This window comes from Schistocerca gregaria, chromosome 2, assembly GCF_023897955.1.
Source record: "Schistocerca gregaria isolate iqSchGreg1 chromosome 2, iqSchGreg1.2, whole genome shotgun sequence".
NCBI lineage: Eukaryota > Metazoa > Arthropoda > Insecta > Orthoptera > Acrididae > Schistocerca > Schistocerca gregaria.
The window spans coordinates 949,149,007-949,169,304 of NC_064921.1; the positions used below are offsets into that span (position 1 = coordinate 949,149,007).

At 43.6% G+C, this 20,298-nt stretch overlaps 1 protein-coding gene across 1 annotated transcript in view; it reads left to right on the forward strand.

The window, feature by feature from the left end:
• The window catches only part of LOC126335419 (tetraspanin-7-like), a 144,120-nt gene extending 132,066 nt beyond the window's left edge, over nt 1-12,054 (forward strand). Inside the window, exons 4-6 of the mRNA XM_049998696.1 lie at nt 755-865; nt 6,026-6,182; nt 10,679-12,054. Of these exons, the coding sequence (XP_049854653.1) occupies nt 755-865; nt 6,026-6,181 (267 nt within the window). The 3' untranslated portion in view covers nt 6,182; nt 10,679-12,054. The remainder of the gene's footprint in view (nt 1-754; nt 866-6,025; nt 6,183-10,678) is intronic.
• The last annotated feature ends 8,244 nt before the right edge of the window (nt 12,055-20,298 follow it).

The following is a 20,298-nucleotide window of genomic DNA, read 5'->3' on the forward strand; positions in this document are numbered from 1 at the left end:
GGCAGGCCTATCGAATATGCATAACCTAAATCCGAATGTCTGTACTGACGTTTACACGTTGAATAAGGTGTATGTACGCCATAATTTAACTAATTTACGTTTTTTTCATATAGTTGAATAATTGTCTCCCTGTACCTGCCGACAAACAAATTAAAGAACCTTCAACATTGCAGCACGTCAGCCATCGTTGGTTAATATATTAAAAAACTAAAAACCCGCCTCGATTGCGAAAAAAGCACCTGGTGTTAAGTGTTAACCCAGATTTCGAGCGGGTCAGGCTTGTAAGTTAGCGACCATTTCTAGCTGCAGTTTATGGCGGGTCATGGCCCATCGAACATAGGCCGCCGTGAGGTGGAGAGTACACCATTAAGTTAAGTAGTGGTTTTAACTTTGTACATATGTCCTGTTTGTGTTTTCCTTTTCTCTTTCGTTTATAAATGTACAGCTATGGTGTTCTTTTTGATCTTTGACAAAGGACTTCTTAGGCACTTGTGGGTTTTATTGTTGTTCTGAAGACGGTGTAGTTATCTACGCCGAAACCTGGGTTAACACTTAACACTAGGTGCTTTTTTCGCAATCGAGGCGGGTTTTTAGTTTTTTAATATATTATTACAGTATTAATTACTTAACGTTATGTTTTGGTGATATCTCTTAATAATCCAAACTTCTTGCACCATTTTACATTGTTGAATTTTTTTAATGAGATTTTAGATGGAAGTACATTTTCCTAATGCTATGTCGCATCTTTTCACAGCTGCACTGCTGCGGAAACCGCAACTTCACGGACTGGCAAGACAAGGTGCCCACCTCCTGCTGCAAGGCCGATAAGTGCGACACCAGCGACGTCTCCGAGATCTACACACAGGTAGGCGGGCAGCTCTGTGGCCGCAGGCCAGCCGGCAGTGACGGTCCTGCAACTCCTAACACCGAGCTGAGGAACAAAAAAACCCTCTCCATACATCTTGCCATATGAAGTAGCCTATATAACGCTAAATGTTACAGAGCGGCCGAAGTCAACAGAAGGTAAACTGGGTGTCCATCACATCCTATTTTGGCCTCTTACAAGGGAAGCATACATCCTAATGGTTGTGATTTTTCTCATCGCACGATTGTAGTACATGAGTAACCAATACCCATGGTGTGATTCTTCAGTTTCTGCCGGTGTATTTCTTGTTCGAACAGTCCACGGGAAAAAATAGGACGAATATTGAGGATCTCTGACGTCGATCTGTTGTAGAATTTTACAACATGTTTTTTGCTCACGTATCATGTCGTTTCTGGAAACACAGAATCTACTCTGTAGGGATCATAATGGATTCTGGAAACAGCTATCGTGTGAGACCCAACTAGCTTTATTTGTTCACGAGACCCAGAAAATATTAGATACAGGCTCCCAGGTAGATGCTATTTTCCTTGGATTCAGGAAGGCGTTCGATACAGTTCCGCACTGTCGCCTGATAAACAAAGTAAGAGCCTAAGGAATATCAGACGAGCTGTGTGCCTGGATTGAAGAGTTTTTAGCAAACGGAACACACCATGTTGTTCTCAATGGAGAGACGTCTACAGACGTTAAAGTAACCTCTGGAGTGGGCGCAGTGGTTAGCACAATGGACTCTCATTCGGGAGGACGACGGTTCAATCCCGCGTCCGGTCATCTGATTTAGGTTTTCCGTGATTTCCCTAAATCGATCCAGGCAAATGCCGGGATGGTTCCTTTGAAAGGGCACAGGCTACTTCCTACCCCGTCCTTCCCTAATCCAATGAGACCGATGACTTCGCTGTTTGGTCTCTTCCCCCAAACAACCCCCTAACCTCTGGCGTGCCACAGGGGAGTGTTATGGGGCCATTGCTTTTCACAATATATATAAATGACATAGTAGATAGTGTCGGAAGTTGTATGCGACTTTTCGAGGATGATGCTGTAGTATACAGAGAAGTTGCAGCATTAGAAAATTGTAGCGATATGCAGGAAGATCTGCAGCTGATAGACGCTCGGTCCAGGGAGTGGCAACTGATCCTTAACGTAGACAAATGTAACGTATTGCGAATACATAGAAAGAAGGATCATTTATCGTATGATTATATGATAGCGGAACAAACAGTGGTAGCAGTTACTTCTGTGAAATATCTGGGAGTATGCGTACGGAACGATTTGAAGTAGAATGATCATATAAAATTAATCTTTGGTAAGGCGGGTGCCAGGTTGAGATTCATTGGGAGAGTCCTTAGAAAATGTAGTTCATCAGCAAAGGGCGTGGCTTACAAAACACCCGTTCGACCTATACTTGAGTATTGCTCATCAGTGTGGGATCCGTACAAGGGCGGGTTGAAGGAGGAGATATAGAAGATCCAAAGAAGAGCGGCACGTTACGTCACAGGGTTATTTGGTAAGCGTGATAGCGTTACGGAGATGTTTAGCAAACTCCAGTGGCAGACTCTGCAAGAGAGGCGCTCTGCATCGCGGTGTTGCTTGCTGTCCAGGTTTCGAGAAGGTGCGTTTCTGGATGAGATATACCTCCCGAGGAGATCACGAATGTAAAATTGGAGAGATTCGAGCGCGCACGGAGGCTTTCCGGCAGTCGTTCTTCCCGCGAACCATACGCGACTGCAACTGGAAAGGGAGGTAATGACAGTAACACGTGGGGTGCCCTCCGCCACACACCGTTGGGTGGCTTGCGGAGTATAAATGTAGATGTAGATGTAGAAACACCGAGTAGGAACTGTCTTTTTCCCACCAAATAAAACGCGAGGATTATTGGGAAGTGTCAAAGACGATCTCGGTTTGCAGAAGGCCGGCATATACGATTCCGTGTCAATGTGGGGAGACTTATATTGGACAGATAGTGCGCACCATCGAAGATCGTTGCCGAGAACATCGGAGGCACACTCGACATGGGTACCCCAACAAGTCGGCGGTCGCAGAGCACTGTTTGTCCGAAAATCAGGAAATGGGCTACCAACATAGCAGGGTCCTGGCACAGACATCCAAACACTGGGACAGCGTCGTTAGAGAGGCTATCGAAATTTGCATCAGGGACGGACTCATCGACAGAGATTGCAGCTACAACCTCAGCTGGGCATGGGAACTAGCAATGAGTCTAATTAAAAAGACGCTCAGGAAAGGACACCTGTGCGGACGAGGCAATTACCCCGACGCCACCACAGACGCCGACGCCAGCGTCTCACCGACCGCTGACGCGCGGGCGCTGACCGCGGAGAGAACGCCTCGCGACGGGAGGGGAGTTAAGACGACCTCCCGCGCTCAGGAGCGCAGTTCGTCAGCGCACCTGACGATGGCGACATGTCTGATCACAGAAATATTGTGCCCGTTGGACACTATGAACCGGCTGTACACCCGTGGGCTGTTCGGAAAAGCCTTGGTTTTTGAGGGAAGATTAGGGAAGAAATGAGGAGACTTGAAGGCAGTACAGGCAGAGTTCTTGTCTGTCGCCATAGGCGGTTGCGCTGAGGCCGCTGCTCGCTGATAGACTCCCTCGTAGGCACTCGACAAGTTCGCTAAATTTTGATCCTGGATTTCTCGGAAACACTTGCATCGTACTGCAGCATCACTTGTTGCATCTAAGTATGTACTGCACTCGTACGAAAGATTTTCAAAATCGGTCTGTGCGTCCTGCGTCCCTTGTTAGTACAACCACATTCGCCATTCACCGACTACTGGAGTGGGACTTCTCATCCCTGCTTCCTTAAGCACACTTATAAAAGCATGGGATACGCCACGAGAACATATCGCATGATTTACGCTTTTGCGTCTTTCACGGGTCAGATTCAAGGTTTGATTGTGACTCCAGCCCTGACAAAACCAGTCATAGTGAAAACGCTAATAACTCGGCACATTGAGTGCAAGACTGAAATCACATTATCTGGTAATAGAGGTAAACACAAAAACACTTGTATTACATCTTGAAAATTTTTATCTTTCTTAATTAAGTTTTCCATAATTTAATCTTTCCTTTTAATTACAAAGATCATTTTACAGTTAACAATTGAAACATCGAGTAGATCAGGTGCTGACACGACTTCATGTTACTTTCTACTCCGTTAGTTACTGTTCTGTTATGATGAAGCTCTTAACCATCGACAATATGTAACAGATGTCTATCAGAAGCGCCAAGTCTATTGTTGTTCATCTAATACAAGACAAATGGTCTCCGCATTGATAAAATGCGTTACATGGATAATAGGTAAATTCCAAAATTCAGCCACTGGGCGTGAAAGCCGCTCTACTATCCAGAGATTCTGTGGTATATTTGTCCATGAGTTTTTTTCTTGTGGTTATCAGTGTACTAACACTGACTTAACAATAAGAAGCTTATGGTTAGGAAAGAAATGGATGTGGGACGCACTGAAAGCAGACTTGAAACAGGAAGTTCAATATCCCACACACTTTGCAAGATTAGCAAGCGACTGGAGACTTGGCATTACAAAACTAAACGAATCCTGAAATTTTTCCTTTGGACGAAACTGCGTACAATTTAACTATTCTATCCGACATAAACTACGGATTGTACCTCATATTCTTCGAACTGTAAAAAAGACCTCCTAAACTCAACGAGCGGTGAATGGTCTTTCCTTCCTTTAGCTATTTTGAGAAAAAATAATTAGATTTCTACCAAATGTATTTCCCTCATTATTTTAGTGGTGTTTGTAGGTTTGTAGACCAATGACTGAACTCAGGGCTGCTACAAGCTGGTGATGGACTTACTGCACACTCTGGACTATATGCTTTGTTTGACTTGTCAAGCAGGGCTGCTACGCTCAAGTGGTGGACTTACTGCACACTGTGGACTATATGCCGTATTTGACTTGTCACGCAGGGATGCTACGCACAAGTGGTGGACTTCATGAACACTGTGGGTTATGTGCTGTGTTTGACTTGTCACGCAGGGCTTCTACACGCTGAAAGTGGACTTACTGCACACTGTGGATTGTATGCTGAATTGGACTTGTCACACAGGTCTGCTACGCACAAGTGGTGGACTTACTGCACACTGTGGACTATATGCTGTATTTGACTTGTTACACAGGGCTGCTGTGCAGTAGTGGTGGACTTACTGTACACTGTCGACTATATGCTGTATTTGACTTGTCACACAGGGTTGCTACACACTGGTGGCGGACTTAATGAACACTGTGCTCTATATGCTATATTTGACTTGTCACGCAGGGATGCTACACACAAGTGGTGGACTTAATGAACACTGTGGGTTATGTGCTGTGTTTGACTTGTCACACAGGGCTGCTGTGCAGTAGTTGTGGACTTACTGTACACTGTGGACTAAATGCTGTATTTGACTTGTCACACAGGGCTGCTGTGCAGTAGTGGTGGACTTACTGTACACTGTGGACTATATGCTGTGTTTGACTTGTCACACAGGGCTGCTACGCACAAGTGGTGGACTTACTGCACACTGTGGACTATATGCTGTGTTTGACTTGTCACACAGGGCTGCTACGCACAAGTGGTGGACTTACTGCACACTGTGGACTATATGCTGTGTTTGACTTGTCACACAGGGCTGCTACGCACAAGTGGTGGACTTACTGCACACTGTGGACTATATGCTGTGTTTGACTTGTCACACAGGGCTGCTACGCACAAGTGGTGGACTTACTGTACACTGTGGACTATATGCTGTGTTTGACTTGTCACACAGGGCTGCTGTGCAGTAGTGGTGGACTTACTGCACACTGTGGACTATATGCTGTGTTTGACTTGTCACACAGGGCTGCTGTGCAGTAGTGGTGGACTTACTGCACACTGTGGACTATATGCTGTATTTGACTTGTCACACAGGGCTGCTGTGCAGTAGTGGTGGACTTACTGCACACTTTGGACTATATGCTGTATTTGACTTGTCACACAGGGCTGCTGTGCAGTAGTGGTGGACTTAGTGCACACTGTGGACTATATGCCGTGTTTGACTTGTCACGCAGGGTTGCTACACACTGGTGGTGGACTTAATGAACACTGTGGGTTATGTGCTGTGTTTGACTTGTCACGCAGGGCTGCTACACGCTGGTGGTGGACTTCCTGAACACGAACATCGGGCTGGTGGCCGGTGCAGCGGCAGGAGTGGCTGTCATCCCGCTACTGGGTGTCGTGCTCGCCTGCTGCCTGGCGCGCAACATCAACAAGGCCAAGTATGAGCAGATGGCCTAAGGTGGGTACACTACGCAGCCTGCTGCAGCACGCAGCACGGTGCGGCACCTGGCATACTCTGTAAGAGCATACTCTGTCTGACATTGAAATTGCAGCGCCGGGAAAAGTAGGAAATAACGAAATTTTATCTATTGCTCGTTTACAGTTTACTAGGAAGAATATAATTAATTTTGTGGGTGACTTGGGGGTGCCTGTAAATAAAATTTAGTATAATATGTGCGATGGCTTCTTCTGCCTCCTGCTTTTGCGACTTGACTGCATTATTCAATTAGGTAAGCTAGGCTTCCACCGATATATTCACTTTGTATGTTTCTCATTTGACTCGTGTCAATGCCTCGGTACTGGATCAGCAAGAATCCCATCTGCTTCCCTCACCAGATTCATTCTTTACTCTCCGTTTTTCGACACATTTAAACCTCCATTTATTTTCCTACCCCGGTCCGTTCGTCGCCCATGTTGTGACTCTCAGCAGCCACCTCCGAAAACGCCAGCTGGGTATGGGTCCCGCCTGTTTGGTAAGGGCCGTAAAATGCACAAAAAAGGAAGAAAGAGCACCTCCACTTTGCCCGTAGTCAGCCACTCAGTACAGTCTCACTTTCTTACACACTTCACTCCTGTCGCTGCTAAGCGTCAACACCTAACGGCTTACGTGTGAAATAGTCACTTCCCACTCTCAACAACAGCACTCCGCGCTAAAAAGGCTAATGAGAGTAACGACTTATCCTTCAGCGAGCCAAGTCAGAAACGGAATCGTCCAAGTGAAAGAATATCCCGACACTTATGGGTAATGTTAATGACCACTTACTCTTCGTCGGCTTCAACATGCACCGCTTAATGCAGCAACATCAGGCTATGTCCTACATGCTAGTATCTTATGCTCCAAGCAAAGTTCCACGAGAAAGTATTCAAGTTCACTGAAACTTCCTGGCAGATTAAAACTGTGTGCCGGATCGAGACTCGAACTCGGGACCTTTGCCTTTCGCGAGCAAGTGCTCTACCATCTGAGCTACCGAAGCACGACTCACGCCCGGTAGTCACAGCTTCACGTCTGCCAGTACCTCGTCTCCTACCTTCCAAACTTTACAGAAGCTCTCCTACGAACCTTCCAGAACTGGCACTACTGAAAGAAAGGATATTGCGGAGACATGGCTTAGCCACAGCCTGGGGGTTGTTTCCAGAATGAGATTGTCACTCTGCAGCGGAGTGTGCGCTGATATGAAACTTCTGCAAGGTTCGCAGGAGAGCTTCTGTAAAGTTTGGAAGGTAGGAAACGAGGTATTGGCAGATGTGAAGCTGTGGGGACGGGGCGTGAGTCGTGCTTGGGTAGCTCAGATGTTAGAGCACTTGCCCGCGTAAGGCAAAGGTCCCGAGTTCGCGTCTCAGTCCGGCACACAGCTTTAATCTCCCAGGAAGTTTCATATCAGCGCAGAGTGATAATCTCATTCTGGATTCAAGTTTACTGTTAGAAAATTTAGAGCATCACTGAAATAAAAGTCGACACTTCAAGAAGCTAATCCTGAACTTTATACTCTCAATTAAAAGACAAAATAGTTCTGAACCGAGACATTATACTATTAATGGTCATTACAAGATGGTAGTAGCTGCCTTTTCGTCTGTGACAGGAAGTTATGTTGCAAAAATTTGCTGACCGCTTTATGGATGGAACTCTGCCCTGTATGCCAAGAGCGGATTTCTCTCGTTTTGCTGGGCAGTCTTTCAACCTGGCAGCTGATACTTGGCTGTTGGTAGTGGCTGATGATGCCGCAGTCGACGACGTAGTTAGAGGACGAGATGGTTGCTGGCAGCCCACCGAAGTGTCCGCTGCCGCCCCAGGTTTCTTGCTTTGTAACGCAACTATCACTGTCAACAGTCCACATGTGCCCAACAGGCAGTTCTGTCATTAGTGACAACCACAGCGTCGCTTCCTCCAAGCCCTCCTTCACCTAGGAGCACTCCCGCTAGTTAGTTCTTTTGATCTCCTGTTTCTTTAATGTATTTAATTTTCCTTTGGTTCAGAAAATAATTCATACTCCGTGTTTACAGTTATAAACTGTTTGTCAGTATCAACTGTAATATTATAAGTACTCCTTACTTACTTTAGCAACATGCTTTTTGAAACTCCCTCGCCACCTTTCCACTAACGACAGACAGACCTCTTGCTAGGGGTGTCGGCCTCTCGCCCCTTCCTGCAAACATAACCTCTGCTGCCAACAATGGCTTTAAGCCAGCTGGGCACCGAGACGAGTTTAGCCTCAACGGTAGACATGGGCACGTCATTCCATGCCGCTTCAACACTACAGCTCAGTTTACCAATAGTAGTGACTGGTGAGTGGGGGTGTGCTAGACTCCTGAAAACCCTTGACCAGATGTTTTCAGTACGTGAGAGATCCGTAGAAAGTGCTGGTCAGTGGAATGACAGAACAGTCTTTCTATTGAGGTAAGTAAGAACAGCAAGAAATTAAAAGTAAGGGTGGTAACATAAAGAGTGCAATGGCAATTGCACTGTTAAATGCTGAGGAGAGAGCAGATGGGTGGAAAGAGTACCTTGAAGGCTTATATGAGGCGGAGGACTTACCTGAATACGTGACAGAAGAAGAAACAGAAGTAGACAGGGAAGAGTTAAGGGATCCATTATTAGAATCAGAATATAAAAGAGCTGTGAACGGCATGAGATCAAATAAGGCAGAAGGGATAGATTAAATTTCATCGGAATTTTTAAAATAGCTAGGCAAGTGGCAACGAAATAACCATCCACACTGGTGTGTACAATCTACACTACTGGCCATTAAAATTGCTACACCACGAAGATGACGAGCTACACACGCGAAATTTAACCGACAGGAAGAAGATGCGGTGATATGCAAATGATTAGCTTTTCAGAGCATTCACACAAGGTTGGCGCCGGTGGCGACACCTACAACGTGCTGACATAAGGAAAGCTTCCAACCGATTTCTCATACACAAACAGCAGTTGACCGGCGTTGCCTCGTGAAACGTTGTTGTGATGCCTCGTGTAAGGAGGAGAAATGCGTACCATCACGTAGCCTACCGCGATTGCGGTTTATCCTGTCGCGACATTGCTGCTCGCGTTGATCGAGATCCAAAGACTGTTGGCAGAATATGCAATCGCCGGGTTCAGGAGGGTAATACGGAACTCCCTGCTGGATCCCAACGGCCTCGTATCACTAGCAGTCGAGATGACAGGCATCTTATCCGCACGGCTGTAACGGATCGTGCAGCCACGTCTCGATCCCTGAGGCAACAGATGGAGACGTTTGTAAGACAACAACCATCTGCACGAACAGTTCGACAACGTTTGCAGCAACATGGACTATCAGCTCGGAGACAATGGCTGCGGTCACTCTTTACGCTGCATCACAGACAGGAGCGCCTGCGATGGTGTACTCAATGACAAACCTGGGTGCACGAATGGCAAAACGTCATTTTCTCGGACGAATCCAGGTTCTGATTACAGCATCATGATGGTCACATCCGTGTTTGGCGACATCGCAGCGAACGCACGTTGGAAGTGTGTATTCGTCATCGCCATACTGGCGTTATCACCCAGCGTGATGATATGGGATGTCATTGGTTACACGTCTCGGTCACCTCTTGTTCGCATTGACCGCACTTTGAACAGTGGACGTTACATTTCGGATGTCTTACGACCCGTGGCTCTACCCTTCATTCGATACCTTTCTGTATACAGAAAATGTTGGACTGCTGCCATGGCCAGCAGATTCTCCAGATCTCCCACCAATTTAAAACGTCTGGTCAATGGTGGCCGAGCAACTGGTTCGTCACAATACGCCAGTCACTACTCGTTATAAACTGTGGTATCGTGTTGAAGCGGCATGGGCAGCTGTACTTGTACACGACATCCAAGCTCTGTTTGACTCAATGCCCAGGCGTATGAAGGCCGTTATCACGGCCAGAGGTGGTTGTTCTGGGTACTGATTTCTCAGGATCTACGCACCCGAATTGCGTGAAAATGTAATCACATGTCAGTTCTAGTATAATATATTTGTCGAATGAATACCCGTTTATCATCTGCATTTCTTCTTGGTGTAGCAATTTTAATGGCCAGTTGTGTACTTTCATAAGGACCAGAGGTGGACTAAAGCGTTAGTGACTTGTTCACTTTGAGAAGCTCTCTCTCTCTCTCTCTCTCTTGAATAAATCATCCAGTTTTTCTGAAACTGTAACCATTTCTTTGCCTGTGGATGTACATCAAATCTACCGATTTCCGTCCCAATCAGTTAAGTCCGTCGCCGTAATGTGGAACTCATATTTCTTATCTGCGTAGACCTCGAAGTATAGCCCTTTGTCACTGATTTGTCGCCCACTATTTCTTAACTAAGCCTTTTTTTTTACTATCCTTACTTCTCCTGGCAGTGCACTGAAAATTACGTCAGTGTATAGTGTATAAATTGTTGCTGTAGCGTAGCTAGTAAATTCGCTTGGAGCTGACTGAGACTCTTTCATTGCGTGTTTCAGGTGATGCGAGGGGCCGTACGGAGGTGGCGACCGCTGCCCCCATCCCAGTTTCTCTGCGCTCTCTTTCTCCTTCCTCGTGTATCTCGTTATCACTGTCCACATTTGTATCTACGCACGCACACGGCTCTGTCCCAGCTTCCGGCCGCACCGCTTCAGCCAACATCTGCCGTGTCCTTCGACCCACACTTTATCAGTGTTGCAAATGTAAAAACATCACAGATCTCCTGCCAAAAATATATAAAAAGGAGTCCACACTAAACAACAGATGCATGTTTTCTTGAGAAGTGTAGCCGAATTTCTTATACACAATGCACGTAAATAACTTACAGGTAAATACCTCACTGGTGACCATTAATATGACGTCATAACCATTGTGTATCGCACCGATCTGACTAAAAACGCTGTTTTTATCTATAATAACTGAGCTTATGTAACATGTGCTTCAATGTCCTTGCTGCTCGCAGTGAAATCTATAATCTGACGCGGCAGCTATGTTTGTGTTGCACTTAACATAGTTCTTGACAACATCACTCAAACGAGTAGTTCATTTCTCCCTAGTGTTACGTTATGTTTTCTCTGTTCATTGGTCCAAAAGTTTGCCATGAAAGAATATGAACTCCAACAGCACAATTACTTGCAGCAAATTAATACACGTTTCGTAACAGTTCATCAGAAAGACAGTCGAACATGACTACAAATCTCGTCTATGTTGTGTATGCTGTTTTATTGTAATTATGATTTCACTCAATTCATTTTGCAATTCGTCTCCTTAGTAACACCTGATAATTCATATGAAATGTTCGGTTGTTAGATGACGAAGTAACGTACTCCTCCGTATTATAACAACTCACCCACGCTAAAGATAACTGTAAAATGCATAATATGAAGCCATATTTGAGATAAGCCACAGTGTTTACCGACAATAAAGTTTTTTCTGATGTTACTAGCACAAGAACAACAGAAAATAAATAGTATTCGGAAATTACTTCCTACGATAAATTTGTTTCTCATTAGACAATGAAAGCAATTTACAGAAACGAGGCTTCGTAAGAGTCCATGCAAATCTGCGACGTAACACAGAACAATTTTATACTGAAAGGTCACACGAGACAGACTATTATGGTTTTCGCGCAGTGACCTTACAGAGTGGTATCAATAACTGTTACTTTGGTTAAATTTACATAGACGCAAGTGAAATCATCTCGAACTAGAAGTAGAAAATCCATTATATTTTGTACCTACAAACTGGAGCTGATCTATGATTTGGAAGACAGGACCTTCGTTTCGTTCGCAACCACATTAGCTATGTTTAATGTAATATTGATTACCTGTGTTTTTTTCTGTTTTGGGAGAAAAGCTATCAATATATATATATATATATATATATATATATATATATATATATATATATATATATATATATACAACGATTGTCATGCTTTTTCCTTAGTGCATAGAACCGTCTTCATCCTCAAGACGTTTATGTTTCCATCATACTTTGATCTTTGTCGGGGTGTCATTGCTGGTATGCACACATTATCATTGGAGAGTTCTGTGTGTTTATGACTTAGAATCATAAGATCTGAATAATTATGAATTGTACAACTGTCTGATCTTCCTAATCTCTCGTAAGCTCAGTTACTCGACACACGACTGCAGAAACAAGCAAACAGCACTAAGCGAGTCTGCCCAGTGCTGCCAACTTCTCGGTCTTTTTTCATATATACGGTTAGAAACGCTCTGCTGACAAGTTCTCTTATTAGATTTGATACGGTTCAGTGTACGAACCAGAATTTTATTAAACCTATCAAACATATTATACGCATTATCCATTATTTTTGTTTCCATGGGAAATGAGAGCTGACTTACACAATGTCTTACTGTGAATCAACCGGAAAAACCACATGTCGCCGTTGTTGTTTTTATGTCACATTAAAATCTGCTTCTGGACTATGACTGTGCTCAGAAATCGAGCATAGGCCTATTTCAGGCCACTAATCTATAGCAGAAATCGGAGACAAAGTAAGTAGGATCACACTTCTGGGAAAGGCTCCGATGCAGTTATTGATCAACATAACCATGAAAGAGACAGACTTTTGTTAAGATATAACAATCAATACAGAAAGTACTAAATGAACATACAGCGCGTATACTCTTTTTTGCAAGTCCTTTTTCCTTTGCTTCCGCTAACGAGTTGGGTCTTTTTCAAGACAAACGTAATTTCAGCGGAGTATTTCAAGTAGGTAATTTTAAACAGCCAAAAATCACTTGCTTAGTAACGTAATAAGCTTTTATTTAGTTTGATTCTGTCTGTTACAGGAACTTGATTTATTATCCTCAAAGAAATGGCACACAAGGAAGCTGGAAATACTAAACTTTTTAAAAATAAAATAATCAGTGGTAAAGCATAACGACTCACATTCACATAACACCGTTTCTATCTTTTCATTTTACGCATAGAGGATTCATACGAAATCTGTGATTGTTTTGCAAACATGATGGTGAGGGGTACCAAAAACAAGTTTAAAATTTTATTTTTATGAATATATTTTCAATTTTTTCTGATCTCCAATTGGAGAACTTACCCTTCAAATAAAACTAAGAGAATTATCAAAGGTGTTGCCTGTTGCTGTTGCCATTACCCATAGGAAAATTCGTCACACTTACACAGATGTATTTAACTAAGTGGATTACTTCATTTCTTGATGGCCACCAGCAAAATCGGAATGGAATATGTTACAAGGAAAATTTTCCTGACGTTTTCGTCTGTAAGAAATTTTCAGTCACAGCTTTCGAAAGAAACTGTAATTTCTCAAGAAAACTTGAAGGTTGTTGGCTACTACTAAGATATTACTGAGGAGGTTGGATACTGCATATTGTCTTATATTAATAAAAAAGAAAACGGTTTTATTAATATTAATTCAGTATCACACGCAGGAGATGAAAATCGTTGTTAATTCTTTAACAGTAATGATACGGGAGCAATCATAAATATTCCTTGTTGCTTTAGATTCTTCATTTAGTTAAAACAAAATATTCATTGTTGTTGCAGGTTATAGCTCATTTGTTTACGTCAAGACTGATTACTGTTGAAGGAAATCACTTAACCTGGTTAGATTATGCCACCTTTTTTTCTGAAAATGTCACGGAACTCGTGATCACTGTTGTCTGCATATGCAAAACAGTATTGTTTCGCACTGGACGCTATAGAGTGTGCGCTTGGTCACTGGGTCAGATGCCTTACTTCACTTACTGCCTTCTACACGTCTTACCTATGGCACACATGAGTTTCACTTGGGTGAAGTGAACTGAATGGTTCCTCTGAGCTATTGAACGTTGATAATATATTTTGATAATTTTAAATTGGATTTCAAATATCTATTTTGTAATAAATCGTTGGTGTAACGGTAGTTTGGAATAGTGGGCTCCTTTGCAAAGGCGCCTACATGCAGGGAGTAGGAAAACGATTTATATAGCCAGAGCACTTGTCACTAATATAAAATACTTCATGTTTGTCCCATTTGTCTGTAATGCAACCACTATATGAAATATGTACTCATTTTTCATTGTGCGTACTGAATCTCTGACGTAGAAACAGTGTATGTTGTAGACTTGATAGATACCTTTACCTGTCTGTACATAAAAGGACAAACCATGTATAACCACTTCACCAATGAGATCTAGTGCAATGTATCTTATATTTGCTCTATTTATTGTTGTGCACTTCACTATATAAATGTCTATTTAATAACTTTCATCACGTATTACGTTTTTCGTGCTCCAACTTAGCGTCTTTGCGTAGTATGTGTAGAGTGGCATGTCGTATATCGTGTATAAGTATGGAACTGTATCCATTTAAAGACGTTATATTAAACGTATAATAAAAGCTTGTTTTCATTGTTCCTTTTTTTCAGTACAGCACTGCAACTACTGTGTATTACACAAATATCTAGCAGTTAATATTTATACAATACAGACGCTCCTTTGTATAGAACACGAAGTACTGAAACAACTAATTTGGATGTTCAGGAAACACGATTTACTAGCGTTTTTGGGAAAAGAAAAACGCAATGTCTTTTTTTAAATTTTTACCAAAATATTTTGTTTCACTTGTGTGTCGTCTTGAATGGATCTCGTTTTATTTCTGTAAAATATGAAACAAAAATTTAGGCTGGTTTTCTATTTTAGGCCTAAAAACTATAAAAGTACATTTTTATTTTGTTACGCTCACTTGAAACTACGATAATTTTAAGCATAGTACCGTGCAGAGTTTGCTTGCTGTTATGCGTTGTATATGATAACAGCATGTCATTTTCCTTGAAATCAGAAGAATATGTTCCGTTCTTCAAGAAAAATTTTTTGTTTACATTTCCATATAACGACGATAGTGAATGTTTACTTACATTTTTCGTCATACTGCGCATGATTGGGTGATTTTTTGTGAGTTTTAATCGAACAAATTTCTGGGTTGCTTCAACTACACTCCACGAGGTTTCGACATGACATCTGACAGTCACCCCCAGGTGACCCATCATAGGCTCATAAATATGTCGTCCGTTTCACAATATATAGCATGCTGTGAATACTCCGCGCATGTGTCAAATTGAGGTGACAGAGGGATCACACTACCCTGCGGCAGAGCCCTCACTGGTGGAATTGCAGAACTAAGCTGTCCTCAGCGATGCCGCACGCCACGGACACCGGCGTACTTTATCGTCTTGATCAGAGCAAATCCTGGAGATGATATGATTCCACGCATTATCCAGTTGGTAGCCGCTGACATAGTCCATCAGATTTTTCACGGATTCTTTAGTAATGGTGTCACAAAAAGATGTTTCTTTTGGCCAAAATTATTGTTTGATCATACTCCTTTGAATTTACGGCCATATACTATGTCCGACTGTAGCAGAGTTGATTGGTTGCAAAAGGCGAGGGCGGTATTCATGTTCAGAGCATCGTTCTTCCATGATACGCACGGAGGGCGGCGCGCTTCGTTACAAGATCATTTAGTAATCACGAAATCGTTACGGAGATGATAGATAGACTCCGGTGAAGGACTTTGCAGGAGAGGCGCTCAGTAGCTCGGTACAGGCTTTTGTTGAAGTTTCGAGAACATTCTTTCACCGGGGAGTTCAAATGGTTCAAACGGCTCTGAGCACTATGGGACTCAACTGCTGTGGTCATCAGTCCCCTAGAACTTAGAACTACTTAAACCTAACTAACCGAAGGACGTCACACACATCCATGCCAGAGGCAGGATTCGAACCTGCGTCCGTAGCAGTCGCACGGTTCCGGACTGCGCGCCTAGAACCGCAAGACCACCGCGGCCGGCACCGGGAAGTCAAGCTGTATATTGCTCCCTCCTACGTATGTCTCGCGAAGAGACCGTGAGGATAAAATCAGAGAGATTAGAGCCCACACAGAGGCATACCGACAATATTTCTTTCCACGAACAATACGAGACTGGAATAGAAGGGAGAACCGATAGAGGTAATGAAGGTACCCTCTGCCTCACAACGCCAGGTGGCTTGCAGAGTATGGATGTAGAAATAGATATAGATGAAACTTCATGTCAAGAGATCATCGCCCCTCTCCCTGGGATTTACGGGAGTCAGGTAACATGTGTGAATGTGTGTGCAGATGGGGTGCCAACTCCCTCGAACAAACTACGAAAGTCGCGTTGCTTCTACGCCACGACGCGTCACCGCTGTTATCTGTGCCAACGGTGGACATATCGGCTATTACTAGGTTGTCATGATTTTCTGACTGGTCAGTGTATAAGCGATCCACACTGGCAAGGTATTCTGTATGTTCCAGTCTTCCGCAATAACACATTGTCCTTCACAGAGCTCGGCAGGTCCACCATGTTAGAATCTGCGTGAGAAACCACTTTCACATGGAAACTGCCGAGAAATTTATTATTTTAAACGAACTCCTGCCAACATAGATAAGAAAAGCTATAATTATTACCAGTGTGCACTCCGCTTTTCTACCTTGTGGTTGTAGGTTTCAACTGATAGTGTCCTAGTAATCAGTTGGGTAGAATATTCATTTTTCCTGAACCCTGTCCTTGGAAGGGTGAGCTCTTTAGACAAACTATGTGCAGCAGAGTGTGTCTGAACTCTATATACAAGTGTGTTAAGTACTAATAGTTTGCGAAGGGTGATGACAACTCTACGAATGTAAATATGTAAGGGTGAGGTTTGCGTTTTTCATTATTCTAGAACTGAGAACAGTTGTGTGAGGTGAAATGACAAGTTTAATGTCGCAATATTTCTCACCAAATTACAGCTATTCACACAGTTTTAAACACGCCAACATGAAAATAGCGCAATGCGTAACGCATCAAACAGTGAAATATGTTTATACACAACAATGTTAAATATAACTCTCTGAAAGGACATTAATCCTAAACACAATATTATGAAAGTTTATTTGGAAGTTTCTTTACATTAATCCTAAGCACAATAATATGAAAGTTTATTTGGGAGTTTCTTTACAAAATTGCTCCTACGCATACGTCATGATGGTCAGTACTACGAAAATCGTCCGATTCCGGTTCAGAGTTTAGTACTATTTAGGATGATATCAAGTCTACCGTGGATGGTCAGTCAAGAGACAAATTTTAGCGCAAGATTATCCAAGGCCGCTCTAGTTTACAGTGGACGCAAGCTGGTGAACCAACAAAGTTTACTACTCTGCACGCGGTATTTACCTTAAGCAGCAACGTGCTGCTGTCTGCAAGGCCGCTCTCTCCCACTGAAATTCCTACAAAACTAATCTGGCGTTTGCTGAACTTTCCAGCAGAAACTTTCCCAATGTTTCTCGTTATCCGACAAAACATGTACTCAGCCCTAGTCTTATTATGTGGCAATACACACGTGCATGGTTGGAGCAGCGTGCATATTATAGTGCCCTCTCAGTTCTCGCAAGAACAATTAACTAATTTGGCTGATCGTTTCTCCACAGTTGGAGCTAAACGTAATTACAGTTAATTCCTTAGCTGTAATGCAGCCGCTGTGAACACAGTGTCCACACAAATTTCTTCTCTGCATCGTACGGAGCGTTAAGTGATCCGTCCTGCACTTGACACCAGTTCAGAGAAGAGGCCCCCTACTCACGGCAAAACTGCCTCCCTCCACTTGGATTCTTTTTTCACGTCATGGATTTTTTCTACCAATAGGAGCATTTCTCTTATTTTGTAGAAATGCACTCTATCAATCGCAATGTCCCTTCTATCAAACTGCATCGAAACTTCAGCATTTTTCTCCTTCCTAGTGCGCTTCCGCCAATCAGACGTCCGCAGCTCGTGGTCGGGCGGTAGCGTTCTCGCTTCCCGCGCCCGGGTTCCCGGGTTCGATCCCCGGCGGGGTCAGGGATTTTCTCTGCCTCGTGAGGGGTGTTGTGTGATGTCTTTAGGTTAGTTAGGTTTAAGTAGTTCTAAGTTCTACGGGACTGATGACCATAGATGTTAAGTCCCATAGTGCTCAGAGCCATTTGAACCATTTGAACCAATTGGACGTTTTGTGCCCATTATAGACGCCTGAAGTAAATTGACCTTTCTGTGTGTTGCACTCTCTGGACGAATATGCGTCACTCGTTCGTACCCTGTTAGAATTCCGAAACACAGTTTTCTAAAGCTTCTTCTCTGCCCCTGTGCAGATGCCCCGCTACAGGCGGTCCTCCAGCTGGAATCACATGGCCTGGGGTCGCTGTCCTCCTTCCTGCCACCCCTTCAAGTGGTTTCTCCCACACCGCAGCTTCGTTATGGCATTGTGTAGCTGGCTTTTCAAATCTAAAAGCGACCCGACTCACGTTCCCTGTTCTACCTTCTGCTCAAAGACATGCATTGTATAGGAATGTTGTGTTAATTACCTTCTATTGACTGTCATCCCATTTTGCATTACATATTGATAGGCAAATGTTCACATAACTGCCGATTTACGTTAGGTGTCATCTTCACCTTCTCATTGCGATTTTAAAGGTCTCATGTAAGGTGCGAATCTGACCATTTACTCTGCCACCTTACAAATATGAATCACTATGAGTGGGCTCAGATAAACCACTATTCCTCTGTCTGACTAACACATCCAGGGAAGGGAGACTGTGGTGTCACCGCCAGACACCACACTTGCTAGGTGGTAGCCTTTAAATCGGACGCGGTCCGTTAGTATACGTCGGACCCGCGTGTCGCCACTATCAGTGATTGCAGACTGAGCGCCACCACACGGTAGGTCTAGAGAGACTTCCTAGCACTCGCCCCAGTTGTACAGCCGACTTTGCTAGCGATGGTTCACTGACCTCTACGCTCTCATTTACGAGACGATAGTTAGCATAGCTTCAGCTACGTCATTTGCTACGACCTAGCAAGGCGCCATTATCAGTTATTATTGATTGTGTGCATCATGTACTGTCACGAGCGACGTTCGTCATTAATGGCTTAAAGTTAAGTATTCCACCAGCTACGTCCGTGTTTCTCAATTCTAATTCCCTTGTCATGTTCCAGACCTCACGCCAGCCTGCGTGAGCTAAAACGCGTGCATTTCGGCCTCCTTTACTAACACGGTTGGCTCTCCTGCCAACCACAACAGAGACAACCATCATTCTCTATTCAATAGAGAAATGGACATTCTTATGAATGGATTGAGATGATGTAAAAATTTCTTTAATTTATCTTCTCCATGCGACCAGACTATGAAAATATCGTCCATATACCTAAAAAATATAGTTCGTTTAAGGGCCACTGACTCTGTTGTCTTCTCCTCAATATCATACATAAAAACAGTGGCCACTAGGGGAGACAGAGGAACCCTGCTTGAAATATTCCCTGTTGCACGAAAATTTCTTTTTCTGTAATTTGCGGAAATGCTCAATCCAGAGGATGCTTTGTATTGGCAGGAACTTGAACTTCTTTGATGGTAGTGTCAGTAAGGGTGAAGTAGAACAGCAGGATCTATTGAATAGAATGAACAGTCAAATGAGTACAGAATGCAGACTGAGAGCAAACCGAAGGAAGACGAAGGTAATGAGAAGTAGGCGAAATGAGAATACTGAGAAGCTGGTGATCCCGAAGTAGGGGAAGTTAAAGGATTCTGTAACCTGGGAAGCAAAACAACCCATGACGAAGGACATAAGAAGCGGATTAGCACAAATAAAGACTGCTTTCCTGGCCAAAAATGTCCACTAGTATCACTATATACACTCCTGGAAATTGAAATAAGAACACCGTTAATTGATTGTCCCAGGAAGAGGAAACTTTATTGACACATTCCTGGAGTCAGATACATCACATGATCACACTGACAGAACCACAGGCACATAGACACACGCAACAGAGCATGCACAATGTCGACACTAGTACAGTGTATATCCACCTTTCGCAGCAATGCAGGCTGCTATTATCCCATGGAGACGATCGTAGAGATGCTGGATGTAGTCCTGTGGAACGGCTTGCCATGCCATTTCCACCTGGCGCCTCAGTTGGACCAGCGTTCGTGCTGGACGTGCAGACCGCGTGAGACGACGCTTCATCCAGTCCCAGACATGCTCAATGGGGGACAGATCCGGAGATCTAGCTGGCCAGGGTAGTTGACTTACACCTTCTAGAGCACGTTGGGTGG